Source organism: Canis lupus, chromosome 3 (genome assembly GCF_011100685.1).
Source record: "Canis lupus familiaris isolate Mischka breed German Shepherd chromosome 3, alternate assembly UU_Cfam_GSD_1.0, whole genome shotgun sequence".
Lineage (NCBI taxonomy): Eukaryota > Metazoa > Chordata > Mammalia > Carnivora > Canidae > Canis > Canis lupus.
The window spans coordinates 86845712-86869306 of record NC_049224.1 but is presented as its reverse complement, the minus strand read 5'-3'; the positions used below and the strand labels follow the sequence as shown (position 1 = coordinate 86869306).

The window sequence follows — 23595 nt, the reverse complement described above, 5'->3', positions numbered from 1 at the left end:
CACAAACGCTAGTTCGCTGATGGGGTGGATAACAAAATTGAAGATTTATATTGCATTAACAGGTATAGTAAATCATCATTACATCAAAATACAGGGGGATAAATAAAGAAAAAAAAGGGACTGAAATTAACTGACTTTGCATTATCAAACTCTTTATCAAAAAGAGAACAGAGCCTTCCAGTGAGCTGGGGAAAACATTTCAATGGTTGTTTCTCATCAACTAATAAGCTAGTCTTGGTAACAGGGATTTGACTAAGAGAAAGGGAATTTAGTATGGAGATTAACATTTATTGAATTCTAATATATGCCAAGTACTGTGCTTGATGCTTCTGTATGGGTGATCTCACCAAAATGTTCTGCAATGCTAGGTAACAATAAGGAACAGCCTGATGTAATTTAGATTTCAGTTCCCAGAACTTTTATTCTATATTTCCAAGTCAGGATAATGTAAAGATTCTTTCTCCTATGCTAAGGAAACTGCATGTCAACTTCAGCCATGAAAGATTTATATTCATTTCCAGATTAGCTACCAACCTGACTTCCTTAGAAATTCCAAAGAAATTCCAAATACTGTATGTGAGATGAATGGATAAAATCTAAGCCATTTTAGGCTGAATGGTATAGCTAGGTCCTCCTTCTAAAAGATGAAGTGAGAGAGGTGGATGGTTGTGAAAAGTCCTATATGGACAGAAACAAATGTCAGAACCTTGACAAAATGTCAAAAAAAAGGTGTTGTTGTTGTTGTTTTTCTCTTTCTTTTTCTTCGTACCGATTACACTATTGAATTCAGTAGGCCTTCAGTAAGTACCTACTACTAGGGGGCACTCTGAGGGGAGAAACAAAACTATTAGCACTCGGTTTTCCAAAGTTACTTGCCTCCAAGTACAACCCAAGAATACTCTTCCTTAGAGTCTAAAGTTGGGTCGGTGCAAATAAATCCAGAATAGTCGACCTAGAGCTGACATGAAGGTAAACACACCAATAGGGCAGAAAACACAGAAAATATAGACTGAGAGGATATAGGACAACTTTCAATAAAGCTGCTAATTTCTAAATAGTGAGCTTCAATTCATTATAGACCATATATTCTAAACCATACGAAATACCTCTTGAAAAAAGGCTTGGATAGAAAACTATTTTCTCCCAAAATAATAACTATGATAAATTACACATTTTTTTTTCATTAGGAAGAAGCTGATAATTATCAGTGATGAAGCACTGTTCCTGGCTCCTGGGCTATATACTGACGAATGGAAGAGAGAAATGAAGTGGCACAGTCATTGCCCAGGCACATCTGGTTTGGATTTCAAGCACTGAGCCATATCATAATGTGTAGATTTGTCCTTTAAATTAACATCCCATTATCATGTTTTCTGGCAGGAAATTGTACCGACTGCAAATGGAGTTGGACTTAGAACTCCACAAGAAATTACAGCAGTGACAGTTTAGACATTAAGTACCAAACTTTGGCTTGCAGAGTTCCGATTAACCTGAATTATTGCAAGCCTAGGAAGCTGAGGAAGGCAGAAGGTGAATCAGTTCTTGAGAAAAAGTTTTGGTGAAAAATAGAGAAAAGAAGAAACCAAACAATGGCAATGGTCAACCCCAACGGAGGATTCTGTGTCAGAAACTTATCATTAGTCTTCTCTTAACTCTTGGATTTGCTGTACTCAGGTTGGTCTGGATCAAGATTTCTAGACTCATAAGCAATGAAAAGCTTATAGACCTCCTAAACCATCCCCTTATGGAACTCAAAATGAAAGCAACATGGAACACAGGACAAAGATAGCAAAGACTACTTTAATTTTGTAAAATATCAATTACTAGATGATTTTAACTTTTTTTTTTTTTCATTTCCTTTTTGAGCCTCTGCTCTGCTAGTCCTCTAATTATATGCCTGATCTGAATTAATAGATAACCAGCACGGTACCCTAGATATTCCAAATATAATTTGCTCCTTGTTCATTACTTTAAGGGTGTCTCAAAAATATGAAGGGAAATCACCTACTTAACCAGCATGGGCGGAACGTCCTATTTCCTTTTGCTGCTTCCTGAGTGATTTCTCAAGCTAATCCAGTCAAATGAGTCAAAACTCATTGCATGTACCTCTGTACCTAAGTTCATAAAAATACACTTTGCAAACGCACTGTGGCCCAAGAAAGTAGATCATCTCGAAGAAGGAAATTGATCAGAAAATCTTCCCATGGGTAAACTCATTAAGTTCACTATGCCTTCAAGATAGACTTCAAAATCTTTATCATGACCTGCAGGACATTTTGGGGATCTGGCTTCCATGGAGCCCTCCAGACTCATTTCCTATTGCTCCTGTGCCCCACTGTTCTGCTTACATGACTAGCAGTCTCCCAATACACCATGCTCCTGTCCAGAGACTTAGTGTGAGCTACAGCTTCTGTCTAGAATAGCAATGTCCAATAAAAATACAATGCAGCATATAGAGTTTTACATTATCTAGGAGGCGCATTTTAAAAAGTAAAAAGAAACAAAATTTAATTTTAATAATGTATTTTATTTAGCTCAATATATCCAATATATTATCATTTCAGTTTGTCATTGATATAAAAAGTATTAATGAGGAATTTTACACTTTTGGGCTAAGTCTTCAAAATCCAATCATGTTTATAGTGCATCTTAATTCAGAACTAGCAGCATTTACTATGTGCCTTGTGGCCACCATCTTCCGTAGCACGGTTGTAGAAAACTTTTGCCTTTCTTTTCTTTCCTTCTTTTTTGTTTTCTCCAAAATTCTTCTTTTCTTTTTATTTCAGATCAATCTCACCCTCTCTAGGGATGCCTTCCATCACTCTCAGGTCTAGGTGTCCAACCCATTTGCCACCAGAGTACCTTGATTAACCTCTGCAATGGCACTTAACATACCCTACTGCTTGTTTGCATATCTTTATCTGCCAGTAGACGAAGCTCTCTGGATGTGTGGACCAGGTCTTACCTAATGTTACACCCCAATCACGTAGCAAATGTTTGTCACATAAAGCATCTTGAGTTTCCACTTATGTTAAGCAGAAATAGCATATCATTGTCCAAGAGAGGATTAGTTTTAGAGTAAGTCCCAAATCTTTATGGTAAGCTCTTATTAACTATAATTCACTGTGTTGGTAAAGTAAATAATCTCTATGTCCCAGTTTTTGGGGAGGTTTTTGTTGTTGTTGTTGTTGTTTTAATCTCCTTTTCCAAAATAAAAACAAAAACACGAAAATCTGAAAGCCAAAATTCTGACAAACGCTTCGTTAATTTAAAATGACTTAATGTGAGCCAACTTGATATTTGTACTATATAGGCCATCTTTCAGAGAGAACTGAAAAAGGCCAACTTGCTCCAAGAGTTAACTAAAAAAAACTGGTCAACATTAGTGACACAAAGGGAAGGCAGGAGGTATCTGCTTTCAGTCTGGGGCTAGTGACCTCAAGGTTGCTTTTGGTACAGGCATCAACTATGGAGAGGAGACCAATCACACTATTTGATGTTTTGGAAAGAGCCAACTAATGAAAAGACCCCTCCCTCCCTTTATACACTTTTGTTAAGTATCTGGCACTAAATTATCTTTGGAAAGAGGAAAAGAAGCATGCCACTTAGCTACATTTATCTAGACAGCTTTGCCTATAGTGGTATATTTTGCCCAAATGAGCAAATACATGATGGAACTATTAATCCCTCTCTTCAGTGTGATACTTTTGGGAAGAAACATGAAGGATTTCATTAAATATGAATCCGCAAACACTGAAATAACAATTTTCCTACATGCTTGCTCAACATGATTCTCTTTTGTAAAGATTAACTGTAATGTGCCATATTAAAAGGCTTTGTAAACTATATGGCATTATATAAATGTGAGTTATTATAATTATTGAACAGGCTATTAATTAAATACAGCAAAATTAGAAAAATTGAATTTTTAATTTTCATTAGTCTTCTTAAGTGTTAACTAATGACACTCTGGCAGCTCTTAATATCACAGCTCACTTGAAAGTTGAGAAGAATGGGGAAAAGTATTGTAATTTGCACAAGACTTTTGATGCAGTCTTAGGTAGATTCAACATTAAATGACAGCAAACATCCTAGACCTTGAGTCTAGGTATTCAATTACTTCTCCCTTCTTTTTTTTTTTTTTTTTTTTTTTTGAGTGCCTGCGATGGACACGCCTCTCAGTTCACCTCTTCCCTCTGGTTGGTAACTGTGGCCAGTGCCTGATTGTGACTCCGTTAGTCAGTTCTTTTAGGTGGATTTTTCAAGATTTTGTAGATGGCAGTCAGTTTTCTTAGACGCACTATGTAGATCTAATCTTTACAGTTTAAAAGTCATTTCCCTAAACATTGGTTACCCTCTCTGCAAGATATATGAAAAGCTGATCCAATTGCAATGCCTCTTAGGAGCTGGCACAGATAGGCAGCTGAAGTGAACAAAAGCCTTGCCCCTTCTGATTGATTACGCAGGGCTCCCTGAAGCACTGAGTTGAGAGAGACCCAAACTCTCCCTGAGGGCTCAGTGGGAAGAGTTCTGTAATTGGTTAGGAGTGTCTGCAGAGACAAAACTGACAATTGCAGGGATGGGTTTTTGCCACCCGGGTTCTAAGTTGATGAGCAATAGGAAGGAGGTGGAGTAAGTCAACTGCTTGGGAGCAGGTGCTGAAAGTCTACTGACCCGCAGAGAACAAACAGGTTCAACGTAACCTGGATCTTAAACCTAAGAACCAGTAGTGTCTGTACGTCAAATAAACACCACACACTGCAGCAAGTAGTGCCGAAATACCGAATGGGTTCTTGCAAAGTAGCTCATAAGATATGTGGATGTGTCGACGACCCAGTGAGACGCTGGCCCAGCACACATAAGAGATGATGACTTTTTAGCCTCTCTGCCTTTCCTGCCTCCTTTGGCCCTAACTCAAACCCAGTCCCTTCACAGGCCATCCCACACTAACGCCGCCAAAAAGGCAAAAACTGAAACCAAACCCTGATACTGCCTCGTCTCAACACTCTGACAAAAAGGCAGCAGAGAACAGAAAAAGTCATCGTCTGACCCGATGGAACCAATATTTGACCGAAAAAAATAAAAAATAAAAAAATAAATCCCTGCTCCCTCCATTTTGGAAAAACAAAAACAAAAAAAAGAAGTGGAAAACAGTAATGAGCTTCCAGGTGACTGAGAAATAGGAAGTCTGAATAAGAGCATACGCTCCTTTAACTTTGTGTTCCCCCCTAAGCTGGGGCCAGGGGGATCGCGGACCCCCTGATGTTTTCAGGTCAACAGGCTGAATATTGCAAATTCGAATTAAAGCCTTAGCTTTAGTTTATTTTCTAATGTACAAAGAAGAAAAGAGAAAGAGAGAGAGAGAGAGAGACAAGAAACAAGAAAGGAAAAGAAACCCTCCTTTCAACCAGATGGGAGCTCCCGGCTGCTTACAATTGCCTTCTGCCTCTGCCTCTCCCTTTGCTTGGCCCTCTCAGACTCCCGCTTCTCATACTCTCTGCGGTACTCTTCCCTCTTCAGCCTCTCGTGCTGATACTCCTCGTAGCTGTCATACCTGAGAAACACAACTTCATCATTAAGTCAACCGCCTCCACCGACGCCGGCACAATCAACGGGGAACTGGGGTTGGGGTGGGGGGGTCGAGGTAACAGGTGGCGTCTGGAGCAGGGGTGGGAGGGATGGGTTAACGGGGTGGGGGGGAGCTTCTGGGGCAGGGCCCAGGGAGAGGGGATAGGCAGAGGCCCCCCGCCTTACCTGGGCCGACGGCTGTAGGGCGACCTGGAACGTGATCTTGCACACAGGGGAGAATTTCGGTGCGCGCGGTGTCTGCAGTGGCTCGACTCGTAGTGGTAGCAAGATCTGCGAGAGGGAGGGGAGGGCAGAAAGGGCGTTTGGCACTGCCCCGAAAGCCCCGGTTATGGGCCCACTGAGCGAGCGTCCCCTGCAGCACCGTCTTAGGGAAGCGGCGCCTCCCTCCTAGCTACTGGTGAGGCCTCCAGGTGACACTTGTGACAGTCAGCTGAGAGGTGGGGGGCCGATGTGTGCTCTCCCAGCCCCTCCTATCCCTGTGCACGCCCAGCGCCGGTCTGGTCCCCTGTGAGCTTTATCTCCATGGCTCTCAACTCTCCTGGCACAGGGCAGCTCTCCAGGTAATGGAAAAAGTTAGCTGAGCAAGTTTCGTGCAGATCGCTCTCTGTGATCCGACCGGCTCGGGCCACCGTGCTCAAAGCCGGCGGATTTGAGAGTGGGGGGGGGCCTGTCTGTGTAACGACCTGGCCCCGGCCCCTGGGGTGGCCTGGGGGTGGCCTGGGCTGTCTGCGGGTTGTGAGTGCGTTTGGGGACCTTACGCTCTGGGCGGGCCGTTCACGAGGTTTACCTTGAAGACGATCTACTGCCTGGGGACCTTGATCTTGACCTGGAATATGGTGATCGGGAACACGACCTGTGTCGAGAAAAGGATCTTGAACGCGAGCGCATCCTTTGGGGTCTTTGAGCAAATAAGGATTTGGGTGGTGACACGGAATCTCTACATGGAGAGTTAAAGGAAGAGCAAGAAGGCGACACATCGAACAATGAATAGGATTGCGTGCCATCCCAAGGGTAGTTCAGTTTATCACTTTCATCTTCGCTGTCATCAAACAGGCCATCCATGGCTAGTCCTGAATTGATAAACATAGGTAGTTTGGAGAATTGTTCATTACTGAAATCACTGTTCCTCAGTTCACTGGTCTTGTCTGCTTCGTCGTCAAAAACAGCTTGACTGGGATGACCGAAGTGCTTGTTCAGCTCGGCTCGGATTTCCTGGTCTTGGAGCTGTTTTCTGGTGCTGCAAGGAGAGACCTGCTTGCCCGCCCCCGAAGTCTCTCTCAGGTAGCACTGGTCTGAATCTGTGGAAGAACAAATCTGCCCCTGCCAATCGGAGGAGGCATCTTTATATTCTAGTTGTCTAGAGTCTTGGAGCTCCTGTGATATATTAATGAGTATTTCCGTTTTGGAATTAATTGACTGACAGTAGTCATGGTCACCAAACAGCCGTAGGCTGGGCCGCTTGGCCTTCCTTTCCTCGTGTCCACTGGTGAGCACTGAGGTCTTGCTAAGTTGTGCGTACAACTCAGACTGCTCGGGCCCTTTCTTGGTGGAGGTATTGCCTTGGGTGCCAGAAGGCTCACTGTACCGGGGCTTCTTCGATGGCGGAGGTACCACAGTCTTGCAAGAGGACTTCAGCTTCGGAGAAGTCCTGAAAGGGTTATCTTGGTTGGCTTTATGAGGAGGAGTTGTGGGTGGAGTTAGGCCTGAAGGTAGAAGAGGAAACACACACACACACACACACACACACACACACACACACACACACGAGGGGTGTGGGGAGAGAAACAAGAGACAGAGATCATGTTGTTAAATGCCAGGACATGTTTCCCTAACTTTTCCAGGATTTCAGACAATGGGGATAAAGAGGGAAACGGAATTCATGACAAGCCCTGAGAAAGTGTCTCTCTCCCGCTAAGCCTCTGTCACCAGGAAAGATGGATCTCACTACTGCCAGGCCGCGGTGAAATCCGTGATATTTGGTGTTTTTAAACCCCCATGCTAACAGATCTTGCTTCCCAGAAAACATTAGCGCCTTACGACCGGCCTCCACGGCACCAGGCATGAGCAAAGCTCACATTTCCAAGGGCATCGTCTGTCTGCCTTATGGAAAATTAACACAGCGTGGCCCAGGGGAATGACAGGGAGCTTTGGTAGCATTCGTCTGCAAAGGCGTCTGCGGAGCATCCAAGTGGCCCAGAAATTGTTCTCCCATCAAGGATGCCTACCCATGGAGCCAAACAACTAGGCAACTCAGAAAAAAAAAAAAAAAAAAAAAAAAAAGATGGGCTGACAGCAAATGTGGGGCAGGGTGAGAGGGACACAGACAACTTCAAAGTAAGTTCAGTGAAACAGGACAGACCAAGGCAGGGGACCAGACAACTCTGCGACTTGACGGCAATGATTCTTTGTTTCCACAGTTCATTAACTTAGTAAACCATGGCTAATGTAGGTATAATACTTTCTTGTAAGCATAACTAATACATTCTGTCTAAAATATGGTTCTGCAACAGGAACCTAAATGAACAGTAACACTAAATATTGCAGCGCCAGCGGACCGTTTTATTTAGAGCACAACATCGGGGCGGGCGATGAGGCTGGAGGATTGGAACGGATCCAAACTTCAGCAACCCACTAATTAAAAAAGTAAAAAAAAAAAAAATCAAAAATCAAAAGATAAGAAAGGGAGATGCGAGAAACCCCATCAGTGGGTGACTTTTTTTTTTTTTTTTCTATGAAAGAGCAGATAAATTCCATGAGATGCCATCGTGGGAGCATCTGTGAATTACAGTTGCCTCCACCACCTTTCACCCCCCCCCCAAGGACGTTCTCCGCATCCCTTTCCACCGAGGGAGGACAGTTGGGAAATGGCTCCAGAGTCCAAGGAACTTTGAAGAAGGGCAGGCTGGAGTTCAGATGACTTTATGCTTACAAGGGAATATTTGAGTTTACAGCACACTTTCTATTTAGGAGGATGGGGGAAGGCTACTCAGCAGAAAAGAACTTCAAGTCTGCTAACAAGCCTGGGGTTAGACTTAAGGCAACTGCACATTTCAAGGAAATGGCAGAGAAATCTCAGCTTGCTGGAGAAAGGGGAAAATACATATACATCTGCGTGTGTGAAAAAATACACACACACACACATAACCAAGTAGGTCACAGAAAGCCACGTGAAATTTTGATATGAACAGGAAGAGGGTGCCTCTTTCTCCCACTTTACAGTAAAGAAATAGAGGAAATTAATGTGAATATTTGCTCGACAATAAAATATTGACACTACTCTTTGGCAGTTTGTGTTACGCAGAGCTAACGCTCCTTAAACGAGGGGAGAAAAGCCACACAGACGCCAGGTAATTTGACTTCGGACACCCCGTCTCAGAACGGTTCGGAAAGACAGGGAGATGGAAGCACCAAGAGAAGGAGCACCTCGGAGCCCCAGGAAAGCTCCCCCGATCGGCGGCCAGGCGGCCTTCGCAGGAAGATAACCGGGAGGTGACACGTTATTGAATGAAACATCGGTGTCACTGAGGCACGCTCTCCTCCGATCCCTCTTTCGTGGACAAGGATGTCTCTTAGTCTAAGAAATTCCCATGTGATCAGTCTCCTCTCTCTCCTCTCTCTTTCCCCTTGTTTCCCTTACCTCTGCGCTGGCCGCTCACAGCCCCGATTCTCCCGCCCGCCCCCTTCAAGGACCATTACAACAAATCTAAAGGTACTGATGCTGCCCTCCCCGCCCCGCAAAGAAATCACAGATTCTCAGATCTGTCCTCCAGGAGGCTAAGATGCTCGGAGAAATAATGATGAATAATCTGTCTTTGCTGAGCAAACAACAGTCAAATATTCCAAATGACGTAGCCCTTGAATGGGGGAAACGACAGTCGACATCCTAAAACCCAACTCCGTGAATCTCCTCATGGTCCCCAAACTAGGGTGGTTTTTACTTTCCTAACAATTTATTGCCAGGATCACCCGTTTGGTATTTATTGGACAATGCTATATATTCCTGCTCATCTCTTTTTGGTTTTTTTTTTTTCTCATCTCTTTTTGAATGTATGTTTTATCTTGTCTCTCCAAATAGATTATACGCTCTGAGCAGAATGTTGCCTGCCTTATTTTTGCAAAAATTCTTACTCATTTATTGATTTTTATTTTTTCTAGGGGCGCCAGGGTGCCTCAGTCGGTTAAGCGTTTGCCTCCAGCTCAGGTCATGACCCCGGGGTCCTGGGATGGAGCCCCGCTTCCAGCCCCCTGCTCAGCGGTGGGTCTGCTTCTCCCTCTCCCTCTGCCCCTCCACTTGCTCCTGTGTGCTCGCTTGCTCTCTCTCTCTCTCTTTCCCACTGTCTCTCTCTCTCTTTGTGCCAAATGAATAAATAAAATCTTTTTTTTTTTTAATTTTTCTGGATTCTCCTTTAGTAGTGGGTCTCACATTTCAGTGGCCCAAGAATAACTGGGGAAGCTGGTCAAACGTTTTTAATGAGGCAGTTCATGGACCCCATATAGAGACCTTCTCTCCTGTCATGTCTGTGCAGCCCATCGCCTTGTTCTCAGGTACATGTATTTTGACTGACATTCTAGACGTATAAAAAGAAAACCTAAACTTCAGAAACACCAAATTAGGCCACTATTAAAGAGAGACTATTCCTAAAAATAGCTCAGCTATCTAGGGATTTTAAATATAGAAATTCTTTTTAGTCTTGAACATTTGAAACCCTTGTCCTAGTACCTAAACTCATTATTGCTTAAATAACTGATTCTCAAGTTGCTCTTGGGAGTGGCGACACCTTGATTGTAGTTTTTTTTAGTTAAAAACCAAACCTTTTACATTCTTCACATCTCAGGCAGCCTGTAGCAATGGAACAGACATTCACTGAACACCTACTATGTGCTGGATAATACACCAGATGCTGGGGCTTCTGGGACTTCATGGTTCCTTTTCATAAATGGGAAAATCTTTAAAACTTGAAGTAACATACATGTTTTTGTGTACGTACTTAAAATTTACAGAAACTCTAAGATAACCACACATAGCCTAAGAATGAATATAGCAGGGCTGTAAATTTCTGTTGGCACCCCTTACTAAAAAATAATAATAACAACAATAATAATAATTAATAATAATATTTACTTAACAGATTGAGGTTATTCTAGGATTAGTGAGTAGGTGGGTAAGGGCAAACAGATAATTCAGATAATTCCATAAACTTTTTATAATAATAATAATAATAATAATTAATAATAATATTTACTTAACAGATTGAGGTTATTCTAGGATTAGTGAGTAGGTGGGAAAGGGCAAACAGATAATTCAGATAATTCCTTAAACTTTTTACTGTTTACTGAAACATTCTTAGAGAATACCTCCAAGCGAGACAGAAATCTCAAGGATGGAACCACCAGTGCGTAATTGAAAATCTATTTCCAGATAGAGTGGAGACCCAACGCAAAACAAAGCAAAGCAAAACAAAAGTGTAAGAAGTACTTTTTTCTTTTTCTTTTTTTTTAAACATGGTGTCAAACTTTTAAGAGATACTCATGGGCACAGGGACCCCTTGCTGCAACGGGACGAACTGGATGTCTCCCATGTCCGCCACCCAGAACCCAGTTCCCTGCGGTAGGAGGGCAGTCAATACTCCATTCCCTGATGCCACTACCTTTGCTCATCTTCCCTCTAATGGCCAGACTCTCAATTTCACCCCACAAGCTTAAATCAACAGTGCTAATGCCTCCCATAACCTCCGGATTATTTCCTGTGTGTTGATTTTCTGGGGAATGTGTACATTTTGGTGTTGACAGTACAAGGTATATTCCATGCTCTCTCTTGAACTTAGCAGGTTTTGACAGATTTATGTGAGGACAGATGGCCATTACAGGCTGAAGGCTGACAAGAGGCAGTTCAGAGCATTGTTAACACACTTGCACAAACTCTCAGCAGTGCAGCACTGTGCAGAATGTAATTCAGACTATAGCTTTTTTATTACTGCCTATTTTCTTTTGTCAAAAGAGCCTGCTGTGCAGAGCAACAAATGGCTGCTATTACCCAGAATGTAATGGGTGTCAGACAAATCACGTAACACAAACAATCAAGAGTATGTAGGTCATATTTCAACAGAGCACAACCTTAGCAATATTTATGATTACTGCATTGAAATGTGTTCTATAATAAACAAGTACCTCTGCATCACTCACACTTATGCACTTCTGCACAGCAAATCTGGGAGAAGTGCTACACACTCCACAGTCATCTTTTTAAACAGCCCTTTTATTTAAAAAAAAAAAAAAGTCAGAGACAAGTTTTGTTTTGTTTTGTTTTTCATTATGTGCTATAAAACGATTTTCTTTGAGGAGTTCTCTTTTGGGTTTGTTTGTTTAATTGAATGACTCTGATAAACGATGACTCCTCTGCTGTGGATGTGTGTGCATGTGTGTGTGTGCATGTGTGTTCCGCGATCCACCCAATGACTCCAGCAGGGTTTGTTTTCTGTTTTTTTCTTTCTTTCTTTCTTTCTTTCTTTCTTTCTTTCTTTTTCTTTCTTTCTTTCTTTCTTTCTTTCTTTCTTTCTTTCTTTCTTTCTTTTTAATGATTTATAACATTTTACAGAATCTCATTCTCTATTTGTGACTTGCTTTGGACTTTCTTTGGTAGTGGGATTTTTCTCAGGTCACATGTCAGTTGAAATATTTCTTGTCTTTTTTTTTAAAGATTTTTATTTATTTATTCATGAGAGAATTGAAATATTTCTTAAGGAGAAACGATGAGAAGACGAGTTTCTAATTTCCTTAAAACCTTACTGAGAAAGGACTGGGCAGAGAGGCATGTGGCTTATCCTACTCTTCTATTCTGTGCCTCAAGAACTTGGAGTGGGTGTCAAGAGATCACAGGAAGGGCTGCTACTCAGTAGGAACTGTACTGCTCTGCTAGTGGGAATATTTGGTATAAAATATGCCCTCTCCGGCCCCCAACCTCCCCAGGACTTTCTGAGCCCCAGAGGAGCCAGCCACTGAAGCATTAATGCTCAAACGGAGGAACCTCCCTTACCCTGCTCAGTCCTGGGGTGACCATCACCCTAAACTGCTCTGACTGCCAGTGCCCCTGCCCTTTACCACTCACTGCGTCCTACATCACGCCTGGGTTCTGGGGAACAGACTGGCCTCACAGAAAAGCTTCAGAGCCTTTCTAGGACATGTGCCTAATTCTCCAACTCTTGCTCATGGAAGATGAAGTTATTAATTGGCTCCTGTGCCCTTTCCCACAGCGCTGGAGCGGGAGCTGGGCTGAGAGTGGGGGAGGGGACCTGTCTTTCCAGGCAGCTATCACCAAACTCCCCTGAAGCTGGTGTAAGTACTTTGTTATTCCTGGCTTAAAAGAAATTTGGATAGTAGCTATTTCCCAAAAAGATAACTCGAGAACAAAGGAATGATCCTTCCAGATGTTGGGTCTAGAAGAATGAGACCAAAAAAAGGAAATGAAGGATATAGTTGAAATATGGAAGAAATCCCTGACGGTAAGAGTTGCCAAACATTGGAATGGGCTGTAAGAGAATTTGTGGGGTCTCCCTCTCTTGGATTCTTTGGGCTCAGGAATGGATTATATGACCTGTCAAAATCACTTTCCAGTTCTCTCATGCTAGGGTTTTCCTTGTAAAACTACCAACTACTGCTCATATTTTGCTTTGGTTTATTTCCCCAAAGATAAGGCACATACAAAAGATGTATATGCCCAAAGGGTACAGCAAATTTGTGTTGTCTGTCAATATTCCGTCCAGCAAAATAAATTCTTAAATAGGAAGTGCAAAAAGGATAATAATATAAAACTACACATAAAAGAAATTACAAATTGATTGGTTAATGAGTGGGTTCTTAAGCACAAGTCCACCAAGGTGCAATGTGAATGATTGCCCATTTAAACCAAGGGAAAACATAAACTGGGAAAAAAAAATGGCACCTAATCACTCGTCTTCTATCATCAAAACCATGAGAGAAATACAATACTAATGGAGGACGACATTGCTAAGACCTAGTGTGTTAGGATGGTGAAACTGCTGACTATTTTATTCTTTCCATTTCCCTAATTGGTTATAAAATAATTATACTCTGTTTTATTACTTTTATAGTAATAACTTTAAAAACAATTTATATGTACACATACATATTCATATATGTGAAATTTGGGGGTCAGCCACTTGGTCCCTAACCAAATTCCTTCATGTCTAGTGGCTAAAACCATCATCTAGTTGAACTGACATTGCTTTGCCGTTTCCATTTCAGAAACAAAAAAAGTCTAGCACTCTGAAAATCTCCATATGCAATAGATTTAAATGCCTTCTGCCAAAAGAGCATTCTCTACTCTCATCTTGCTTTACTAACAGCTATTTTGAAATCAAATTAGTTTTTACACCTGTAAAAAAGAAGTGTTTTTTTTATCAGCCAAAATGAGCTAGTTTAGGACAATCACAAAGTCAGACCAGCTGGCAATACCTAATAAAGCAAACTTCCTGTCTCATCCCTCCTGTTTCCCAAAGACTCTGCAGATGGGGCAGAGGGAGTATTCTGGAGGTCTCAGAATTTTGTTGACTCTTTACACTTGTACTCAAATGTTTGGAAAATTTCACTAACATTTGTGAGAGTAGGGATGCCTGGGTGGCTCAGCAGTTGAGCGTCTGCCTTCAGCTCAGGGCCTGATCCCAAGCACCTGGGATCAAGTCCCACATCAGGAGCCTGCCTCTCCTTCTGCCTATGTCTCTGCTTCTCTTTCTCCATGTCTCTCATGAATAAACAAATAAAATGTTTTGAAAATAAATAAATAAATAAATAAATAAATAAATAAATAAATAAACAAACAAACATTTGTGAGAGTAAAGAAAAAGAAGACACCAGAAAGTCCTGGGCAACAGCTTGATCCATTTCCTTGGCCAGAACAACATGGATTAAGCCTATAGACCAAGGATCAACAGATCAACAACATGAATGTTTCCACTCTGTCCACTTCCTTGCCGCACCTATGGCAGACATCATTAATTGATGGTGACATTTTCATGAGTACAGACTTGGCCTTGGAATTCTCCTCAACACAATGCTCCTGGTCGCCAATACCAGTCAATGACATTTGGCAAGTGAAATGAAACCTATTTAACATAACAGATGTTGACTATTATCTTTAAAATTAAGGCTTCAGTAAAGAGACATCATCTCTCATCGCATGGATGTGCTTTGAAGCGCGAGTCCACCACAGAGCTAGGGTCAACATATAGCTTTTTCCTCGAAAGTGAAATGGCCAGAGAATGTAAATAAATAAATAAACAAACAAACATGTATAACATGCTTTCTAGGGAGTGTGTAACCTCCAGAACGTATAGTAATGTAGAAGTAGCTGTTGTTAAGAGACCATCAAGGAGTAGATCTTTCTACCTTGATTTGGTGAATCCTATACTCACACCAAAAAACAGTGTATCTTCAGTTTTATAGCGGAATTAGAGGGAATTTTGCCACAAAGAAAATATAGAAGTCCATATATGAGTGTACCAAAGAGAAAAAAAAAAAACATTAGGGTCACTGAAAGGAAACAGGTAAGATAATTAAAAGTTGAAAAGATGAACAACAAGGTACAATGACCTCAGCAGATAAAGTTAATGCAGAATTAGTAGTTCAATATCTAATATTTATTGAATACTTACATACACTGGCACTGGAGGAAGCCTTTTTCATGTTTTACCTCTATCCTCAGAGTGACTCAATGAGATACAGGTACTGTTATTATCTTCGTTTGGTTCATTAGGATCCTGAGTCTTACAGAAGTTAATTAAAATGACCACAGGTCACCTTGCTAGATGGTAGATCCAGAATTTGAACTTGGGTTTGTCCAATGTCAGAGCCATGGTTTTGCACAACCTCACTAAGCTATGCTGTCTGCTTTTAGAAATCATAGCAGACTACTTTTACCTGGAGCTTCACTGTTTATAAAGTTTTTAAATTCTGGCTGACTGCACATGTAATTGCCATTTTTGGATGTCAAAAATGGTTGAGTACTGGCAATTTTATTTTTCAACCTATATTTTAGTCCTTTGAGTCAGACAGTAATTTGATTTGGGGATTATAACTATGACTTTAACATTAAGGAAACTAAAACCCAGAAAAGATTAAGGACAGAGAGAGCATTTTAGCAATTAAAAGATGAAGGAGGAAAAGTACATGCTCCGTCTTGTAGTTCCTTGCTGATTTCACTGCCCATGCCAAGTACAGTGTTACTCAAACACCTTTTTGATTTCCTACTTTCTTGCTTCTGCTCCATCAATATCCTCTCCACTTTCCATCTGTGCAGTTCAAATCCGATACAAATATTTCTCTCCCAAAGGCTCCCCAAGGTGGTTTAGCCCACAGAGAGCACCAATCCCTCCACACTCCTCTCCGTGGATTACCTGGGTCCTTCACTAATGATATCGCCTTAATTCTGCCTCCAGTCCTTGAACCATCTTTATAATTCTTTTCACTCTTCTGCATTTAACTTGAGGCAAAGTTACAGGGTTCCCTTTGATAACTTCTTTTCTCCCTTTGGTGATTCCCTGGAGGTGCAATCAGTGTCTGTCACCTCTTTCAATTCCTACCATGCAAGAAATTTTACTAAAGATTGTTCGAGGAGATGGTGATCATAAGCATCACATACTGCATAGCATTTCAAACATACGTCTATCCCAAAAAAACTCTTCCTCACACCACCCTCCAATCAAGTTCCAAATTTCTATTTTTCCAAGTTCCTCCTCAGCCCCTTGTTTTCCTAGAGCTCTACATTCTTTCTACTTTGTAATGCAATTGGGCCCTACCTCAGTTTCTCTAATTTGCACCTTCACACTTAAAACTACCACACTCAATAAACTCAAAAACACCCTCTGGGTCCATCTTTCTTAGAAGGTAACAAAACCTTATAGATAATAAATAATATTTTGCCTTCATGCTACTTGTACAATGTGTGTTGTTTCCCCCAACAAACTATAAACCCACATCTTAAACACAAGAACATCTGTTTAGAAGGCCACTACAATGCTTCATGCTTTATATGGATCAGTCTCTAGGTCTTCTATTTGATGTATATCTCCTAAGACATATTGAAAGCATAGAGCACATATTAAAAACATGTTGGTAAACTGATTTCCACTGTAGCCAATAATCTTTCAAAGCACCAAGAGAAAAAGATTTAAACCAGTCAGATAAATTCTGATTCACTGACAGAAATACACTGTGTATATTTTTAAGGATTCTAAATATGTAAAAAAATGTATCTTCTATAAATCTCTACTTGTCTTTCAATAGTGTAGGCTACTAAACTTTCAAAGTCATCACTAAATTATTTAAAATTAGGTATCTATCAATAAGAAAAATGTTAAAACTTTTACAAGAAGGAAATAGAAGTGCTTTTTGTAACATCATAATCTCACTAATGGAAGGAATGCAATTAAAATGATATATTCATATATATATAACATTTTAAAAATGCTAGCATGGGATATCTTTGGAAATGTGCAGTAAGGCAAGTATATCCATGTAGGGTTAATAGGGCTATCCATGAAAGAACTTCTCAGGATAGCAATGAGGCAATATATACCAAAAGACACCAAGATGTTATATCTTTGTAGTCATTATTAAAAACTAATAATAGTTTATTTTGAGAAAATAAGATAAAATTTATGAATAGAACAATAGCAACAATAACAAAAAACCCACAAATAATCTGATTAGAATGGTCAAAGGACCTGAATAGATATTTTTCCAAAGAATACATATAGATGGCCAATAGACACATAAAAAGATGCTCAACATCCTTAAATGATCAGGAAAATGGACATTAAAACCATAATGAAATATCACCTTCTGCCTATCAGAATGACTAGTAGCGAAAATACAAGAAATAACAAGTGTTGATGAGAATGTAGGGAAAAAAAAAAAAGAAACCTGTGACTGCTGGAGGAAATGTAAATTGGCACAGCCACTCTGGAAACAATATGGAGATTCTTCAAAAAAATTAAAAATAGAAGTACCATATAATTCAGTAATTCCACTATTGGGTATTTACTCAACAAAGATGAAAACACTAATTAGAAAATATATATGCATCTCTATGTTTATTGCAGCATTATTTATAATAACCAAAACAGAAAAGCAATAGATGAATAAATAAGATGTAGTATACATATATTATGGAATATTACTCAGTCATAAAAAAGAATAAAATCTTGCCATTTGTGAAAGCACGAATGGATCTACAGTGTCTTATGCTAAGTGAAATAAGTCAGACAGGGAAACGCAAATCCCATATGATTTCACTTATGTAGGGAATCTAAAAAACAAAACAAAACAAACAAACAAAAAACAGAAACAGACTCATAAATACAGAGAACAAACTGATGTTTGCCAGAGGGGAGGGAGGTGGAGGGATGCACAAAATAGGTGAAGGGGATGAGGAGGTACAAACTTCCAGTTATAAATATGTCACAGGGATAAAAAACACAGCATAGGGAATTCATCAATAATAGTGTAATAACTTGTATGGTGACAGATGGTAACTACACTTATTATGGCAAGCACTGCAATATATATAGAAGTGTTGAATTACGATGTTGTATACCTGAAACTAATATAACATCGTATGTCGACTATACTTCTGTAAAAAATTATGAACAAACATTTCTAAAGCAGTGCTATTTCAAAATGGTTACACTTCAAAACAACCTAAATTTATAATGCGAGTGTGATTAAATAAATTTTGATGTAACTACTAAGATTAATGTCATACAACACACTAAAAACCTGATAATAAAAGGTCTGTGATAATAAAATAATTTTCTCATTAAAATGTTAACTGAAAAATCAGGATGCAAAATTATATATACAAAATGACTATAGTATAAATATAATGTATAAGATTATCCATAGGAAGAAAATGCTATGGATAACTTTGCACCTTAGAATTGTGAATAGGGGCACCTGGGTGGCTCAGTCAATTAAGTGTCTGTCTCTTGGTTTTTGCTAAGGTCATGATCTTAGGGTTGTGGGTTAGAGGCTCCTCATCGGGCTCTGTGCTCAGCAGGGAATTTACTTGAGATTATTTCCCTCTCCCTCTCCATCTGCCTCTCCCCTTGCTCATGCTCTCTCTTTCTCTCTTTTTTTCTCAAATAAATAAGTAAATTAAAAAAAAAGAATTATGAATATTTTCCCACTAGTTTATATTTTTGACACTTTTATAGTAAGCTTTATTATTTATGAGAATTATAAAAAGCCTTTTGCTTATGATTTTATTTATTTATTTGAGAGAGAGAAAGAGTGAGAGAGCACAAGCAGAGGGAGGGACAGAGGGACAAGCAGACTCCCCATTGAGCAGGGACCCTGAAGTGGGCTTGATCCCGGGACTTCTCCCAAGACCATGATCCGAGCCAAAGGCAAAACCTTAACCAATTGAGCCACCCAGGTGCCTCTAATAAAAACCTTTTAACAGAAGCCTCGGTGTGGCTATACAAAGTGGAAGCTTTCTCAATTCCCTCTGAAACAAAATAAGTGACTAATACAACATTCTGAATACTCATAGTTAATAGATTCCTTTCAATGGAGTTGTTATCATGAGCCACAGTAGTATTTCCCAAACCAGTTGATGTCTATTATAGTGGTAACTGGAATTATGTAAGATAACAAAATACTATGCCATTGTATGAAGTATAAGAAAAAATGTTTCCGTAAGAAGAACCAATAAAGGTATGTCATTGAAAGAAGAAGCTGTCCAATCAGTTATAGACAGGTGGTATTGGAAACACTGGGAAAACATGGTAAATTATGATTATTATTTATTTATAGGAAAAGCATAAAAATCTAGAATGATTTTGCGCTCAGACTACTACACAAAGATCTTTAATTCTTTTCCTCTAAAAAGCAAGAATTGAACAGTGGATACCATCTAAGATACATCATGACTACAGTTTGTGCCAGAAAGATTAATGGATTGCCAGTGAGGATTTTTAAGTTCAAGGCAAAGGTCTCTGTTTCTTATACAAAAAATCTGATCTTTGAATGTTTCTTTATATGACTTAGGCAAAAACAAAATGACATTGGATACTTTAATCAGTTTTTTTTTATAAACCCACCAGATACTCATTCTTATTGGTCAGATAAGAAGGCCTCTACTGAATATGATATATATATATATATATATATATATATATACACATAAAAGTTACTTATAACCATATAAGTAATTATAACTTATTTAAGAAATGATGTTATGTATATGCCTATGGGCGAGTATATATGTGCACATGTATGCATGCATATAAAGATAGACATTTGCACACATAAATGTGTCCACACACATAAAATATATATATAAACACCATGAAATTAACTACCCTACTGCTTGACCAAATCATGCGATCATGCAATAGACCTTTCATAAGAAGCAAACTCCTTATGACCTTTCATAATTTAGCAAACTCAAAGTGTGAAATTAAACTTAGGGACAATGACCATGGTGTATGTAGACACTATAGTTCTGGTTGAAAGCACCTTGTTTAAGTTACTGTTCCTTTACCCTTATCAGCAATGGCCAGAGTCAAGGAACTTCTTGTTCAGGCAGCCTAAGATTCACCTTCTGGAGTAGAAAGTTCAAGTATCTAAACCTAAAGCACTCAGTGCAAAGGCACCATTTACAACCAACTTCTAAGTCTGCCTAGGAAATCTGTGGATTATTAAGTTACTTGGGGCTTATTCCAAGTTTTTAAAGCTCCTTTCTCTACAGTGCATAAAGTAAGACTGACTAAATGAGTCCAGAAGTCCAAATGGTGAAGAAAATCACTCTTGTTTTAAAACACATAAGCACATTTTGTCTTGGTGAACGGGCACATTTTCAGTTTTCTCCTTTGCTGAAAAGATATAAAAATGGTAACATATATAGGAAAGCATTATACTGTTAAGTATAATGGTGAGTGACACAAGATTCCAATTAAAACATTGATATAATGAATAAAGTGGCATTCAAAAAGTTGCTCCTTGCTTTCTAGCTCTGTGATCTTGGGAAAATTATTTAGCACTTCTGAACCTTAACATCCTTATCTTAAAGATGAGAAAATTACCACTGTCTTCATGAGGTCATTGTGAAACTAGTCAAAACCACTCATACGCCTGGCACACTTATTGAGTGGGAGACCAATAAATGTTAATTTCTCATCCTGCTCAAGTTTTGGTGTCTTATTCTGACATAGGGTTATTTAGGGAGCTAAAGTAATAACATACATCAGAGGGTCTGGCCCAGGTCTGACACACAATACATGTCTTCTCTTAAAAAAAAAAAAAAAAAAAAAAAAAAAGGTGGAAATATTTATAGGTAACTACTTATCCAATGTTGCTTGTATAATTTGTTAATTTCATTAATCACATAGAGAATATGTGCTATTATTTAATACATATTTCACACACACACACACACACACACACACACACAGCTCCAAGTGAAATACAGGGCTTACCTGCAGTTCCAGAGAGTTCCACACTTAAGGTTCGTTCAATAGTCTTGTTCTCAAATGGGGAACCCTTGGGGTCACTGGAAGATATGGCACATTTATAAAAACAAACTGAAATGGAGTTGCTGTAGCCAAATGTATTAGAACCCCCTTCCCTTTCTGAAAATGGTTACATTTCTTAATACTTACTTTGGTGACTCTGGGGTCAGAGGAAGAGATAAAGTTGTTGGTTTGGCTAAAGAAAAAAAAAGGAAACTGATTATGAAATATTGAGTTCTGGGGTTTTTTTAAGAATTTTTTTTTTTCCTACTACAATCAGGTTGGAAACTGGAAACTGAAAACTCAAGTAAGGAAATCCCTGAATATTGGATCAAAGTCAGACAACAGTCCATTATGCTAAAACAAATTCCAAACAACATTTGCATTGGTAAACTATCATTCAAAAACACATACAAAAACAGAATTTTCCCCAAAATGTAGCATCTCGGTTAAGGATACAAAATTTGCATCATACCATCAGAGAGAAATAATGTGTTCTATTTTAATTTGGAATACAGTACACGGTTTGTTTAGACAAGAAAACAGCAGAATAACTATAAGACAACAGAACGTTATGAATATTCAGTTGATTTTTCTCCTAAAATGTAGAATTTTATATCTAGCCCTGAGAATAGGTTATTTCTATGAGGCCAAAGCTCAAGCAATAACCATTCCATTTACTGGAAATTAATTGAAAGATTATGACAAATTGTGGACATTGACCCAGACAGTGTAAAAGGGATTCAAATCCCCAAAATTATAGACAACTAAAGTAAGATAACTGCATTTATCAGTTGAGAGACCTATAGACTTGCAAAGAGAGCTCATTTACTTCCTTTTATGCTTCCTAAATCTTACCTCCTACAGGAGGCATTTCCCAATTAGGAAGGGTGGAGTAAGAATCTTCTTCTCACTCCAAAATTTCAATTGCTTCTCCTTGGCAGTCTTGTATTTTGAACAGAAGGAGGGGAAAACATGATGAGAAACGTACTTGGGATATACATCCACATATTATGTGTATATATATATATATATATATATATGCTTAACTATAAAGATATATTTATATGTATGTAGGTTTATGTCAATTTTTCTCATTAACATAATTACTTTCAAAAGGTCAAGAGATAGTCATTTACGAAATGAAAATCATAGAGTTGAAACTAAAAAGGTCTTTAGAATAAACTCTTATTTTATGGATGAAAAAACTGAGATCTAAAGATGTGAAATGATATTTCCAGGGCCATAAAACTAGTTACTGGCAGAGTCAGCCCAGAATATGTTTCCTTTTTCCTATTACCAAAAGGAATTGCATTCAGTAGATATTAAAGTAAATTAATCAACCCCAGTAATTAAGGTCCTTTGAAATGTGAAAATATTATTTATGTCCAAATTAGGCTGAAATTACATACTTTACTTGGATAAATAGTATTTACATATTTAATTTGTCGATTTAGATTTAGTTTTTAAACAATTGAATGGTTTATCATCTATCCAATGTGCATCCAGAAATATGAAGTTCACGCTGTCTTCTACAAATTAGGTACATTGATTGATTGGCTTTTATACATACAGATAAATGAACTGGTTTTACATTAATTTTTTTGTATGTCTGATATAATGAGTCTTTCTAAAAGAACACACTCATGAAAGGAATTTACCAACATTTTTGGCATTCAACTAATATTTAGGATCATGCATAGAGGCTCCATAGCAGATATCACTAAATACGAACTGCGTGCTATGTCACGCAATAAATACACGTTGAAAATCGGTCTCTGGGACTTCAGTTTTCAAGGTGTAGGGTAGGCTATCCGAAATACTCAAAGGAAGATCCCAACATTCTGATAGTTGGGTATCGGTGATGGCAAGGGCACTGGAAGGAGAGCCATAGGCAGTGGCCATGTTTAGTGGGGCCAATGGCAAACAGGAAGTGAAGGCCCTAGGAAGGTCCAGCCCCAAACCACATAGAGTAAGAGAACCTCTTCCCTGAATTTCCCACACTCACGAAAGCTACCACTAGAGGAGGACTGATTTGGTTTACTGGGAGTTTAATCCACACTATTCCAAAGACTAATAGACCAGGGCCTCTAAGATCCTTAGAGGGCAGGAATGCATCTTGTTCATGCAGGTCATGGTCTTTTTGATGAATGAATACGTTACCAAATGAATGAATAAATGAATATAGGGGACACCAACATGAGCCAAAGGTCAGGCCATTATCCTAAGGAAGTGAAAAGAACTTGACCACACGATATCACAGAGCATACATGCAGTTCAGGGAGAAAACATCACAACAAAAAAGGTAAACCTCGGTAGGTCCTTGGTTATTATCTCTAATCGCTAATATATTTTCTACTTTTAAAGTTTGAACAACAATTTAAAAAAATCCTGAACCTGAGCACTTATTTCTTGTTGGTTATTCACAGCCAGCCATGTTTTTGCTTTATTTTGTTTTGTTTTAGGCCTTTAATAACTA

General features: G+C 39.2%; 1 protein-coding gene across 8 annotated transcripts in view; it reads right to left on the bottom strand.

The window, feature by feature from the left end:
* Positions 1-23595, bottom strand: part of PPARGC1A (PPARG coactivator 1 alpha) — a 639471-nt gene that overhangs the window by 14056 nt on the left and 601820 nt on the right. For all 8 annotated transcript variants that reach the window (XM_038533568.1, XM_038533573.1, XM_038533566.1 and 5 more), the window contains 5 exons: positions 21267-21312; positions 21084-21157; positions 6377-7292; positions 5755-5859; positions 5434-5554 (listed from right to left, as the gene is read on the bottom strand). In XM_038533568.1, coding sequence (XP_038389496.1) covers positions 5434-5554; positions 5755-5859; positions 6377-7292; positions 21084-21157; positions 21267-21312 — 1262 coding nt within the window. The remainder of the gene's footprint in view (positions 1-5433; positions 5555-5754; positions 5860-6376; positions 7293-21083; positions 21158-21266; positions 21313-23595) is intronic.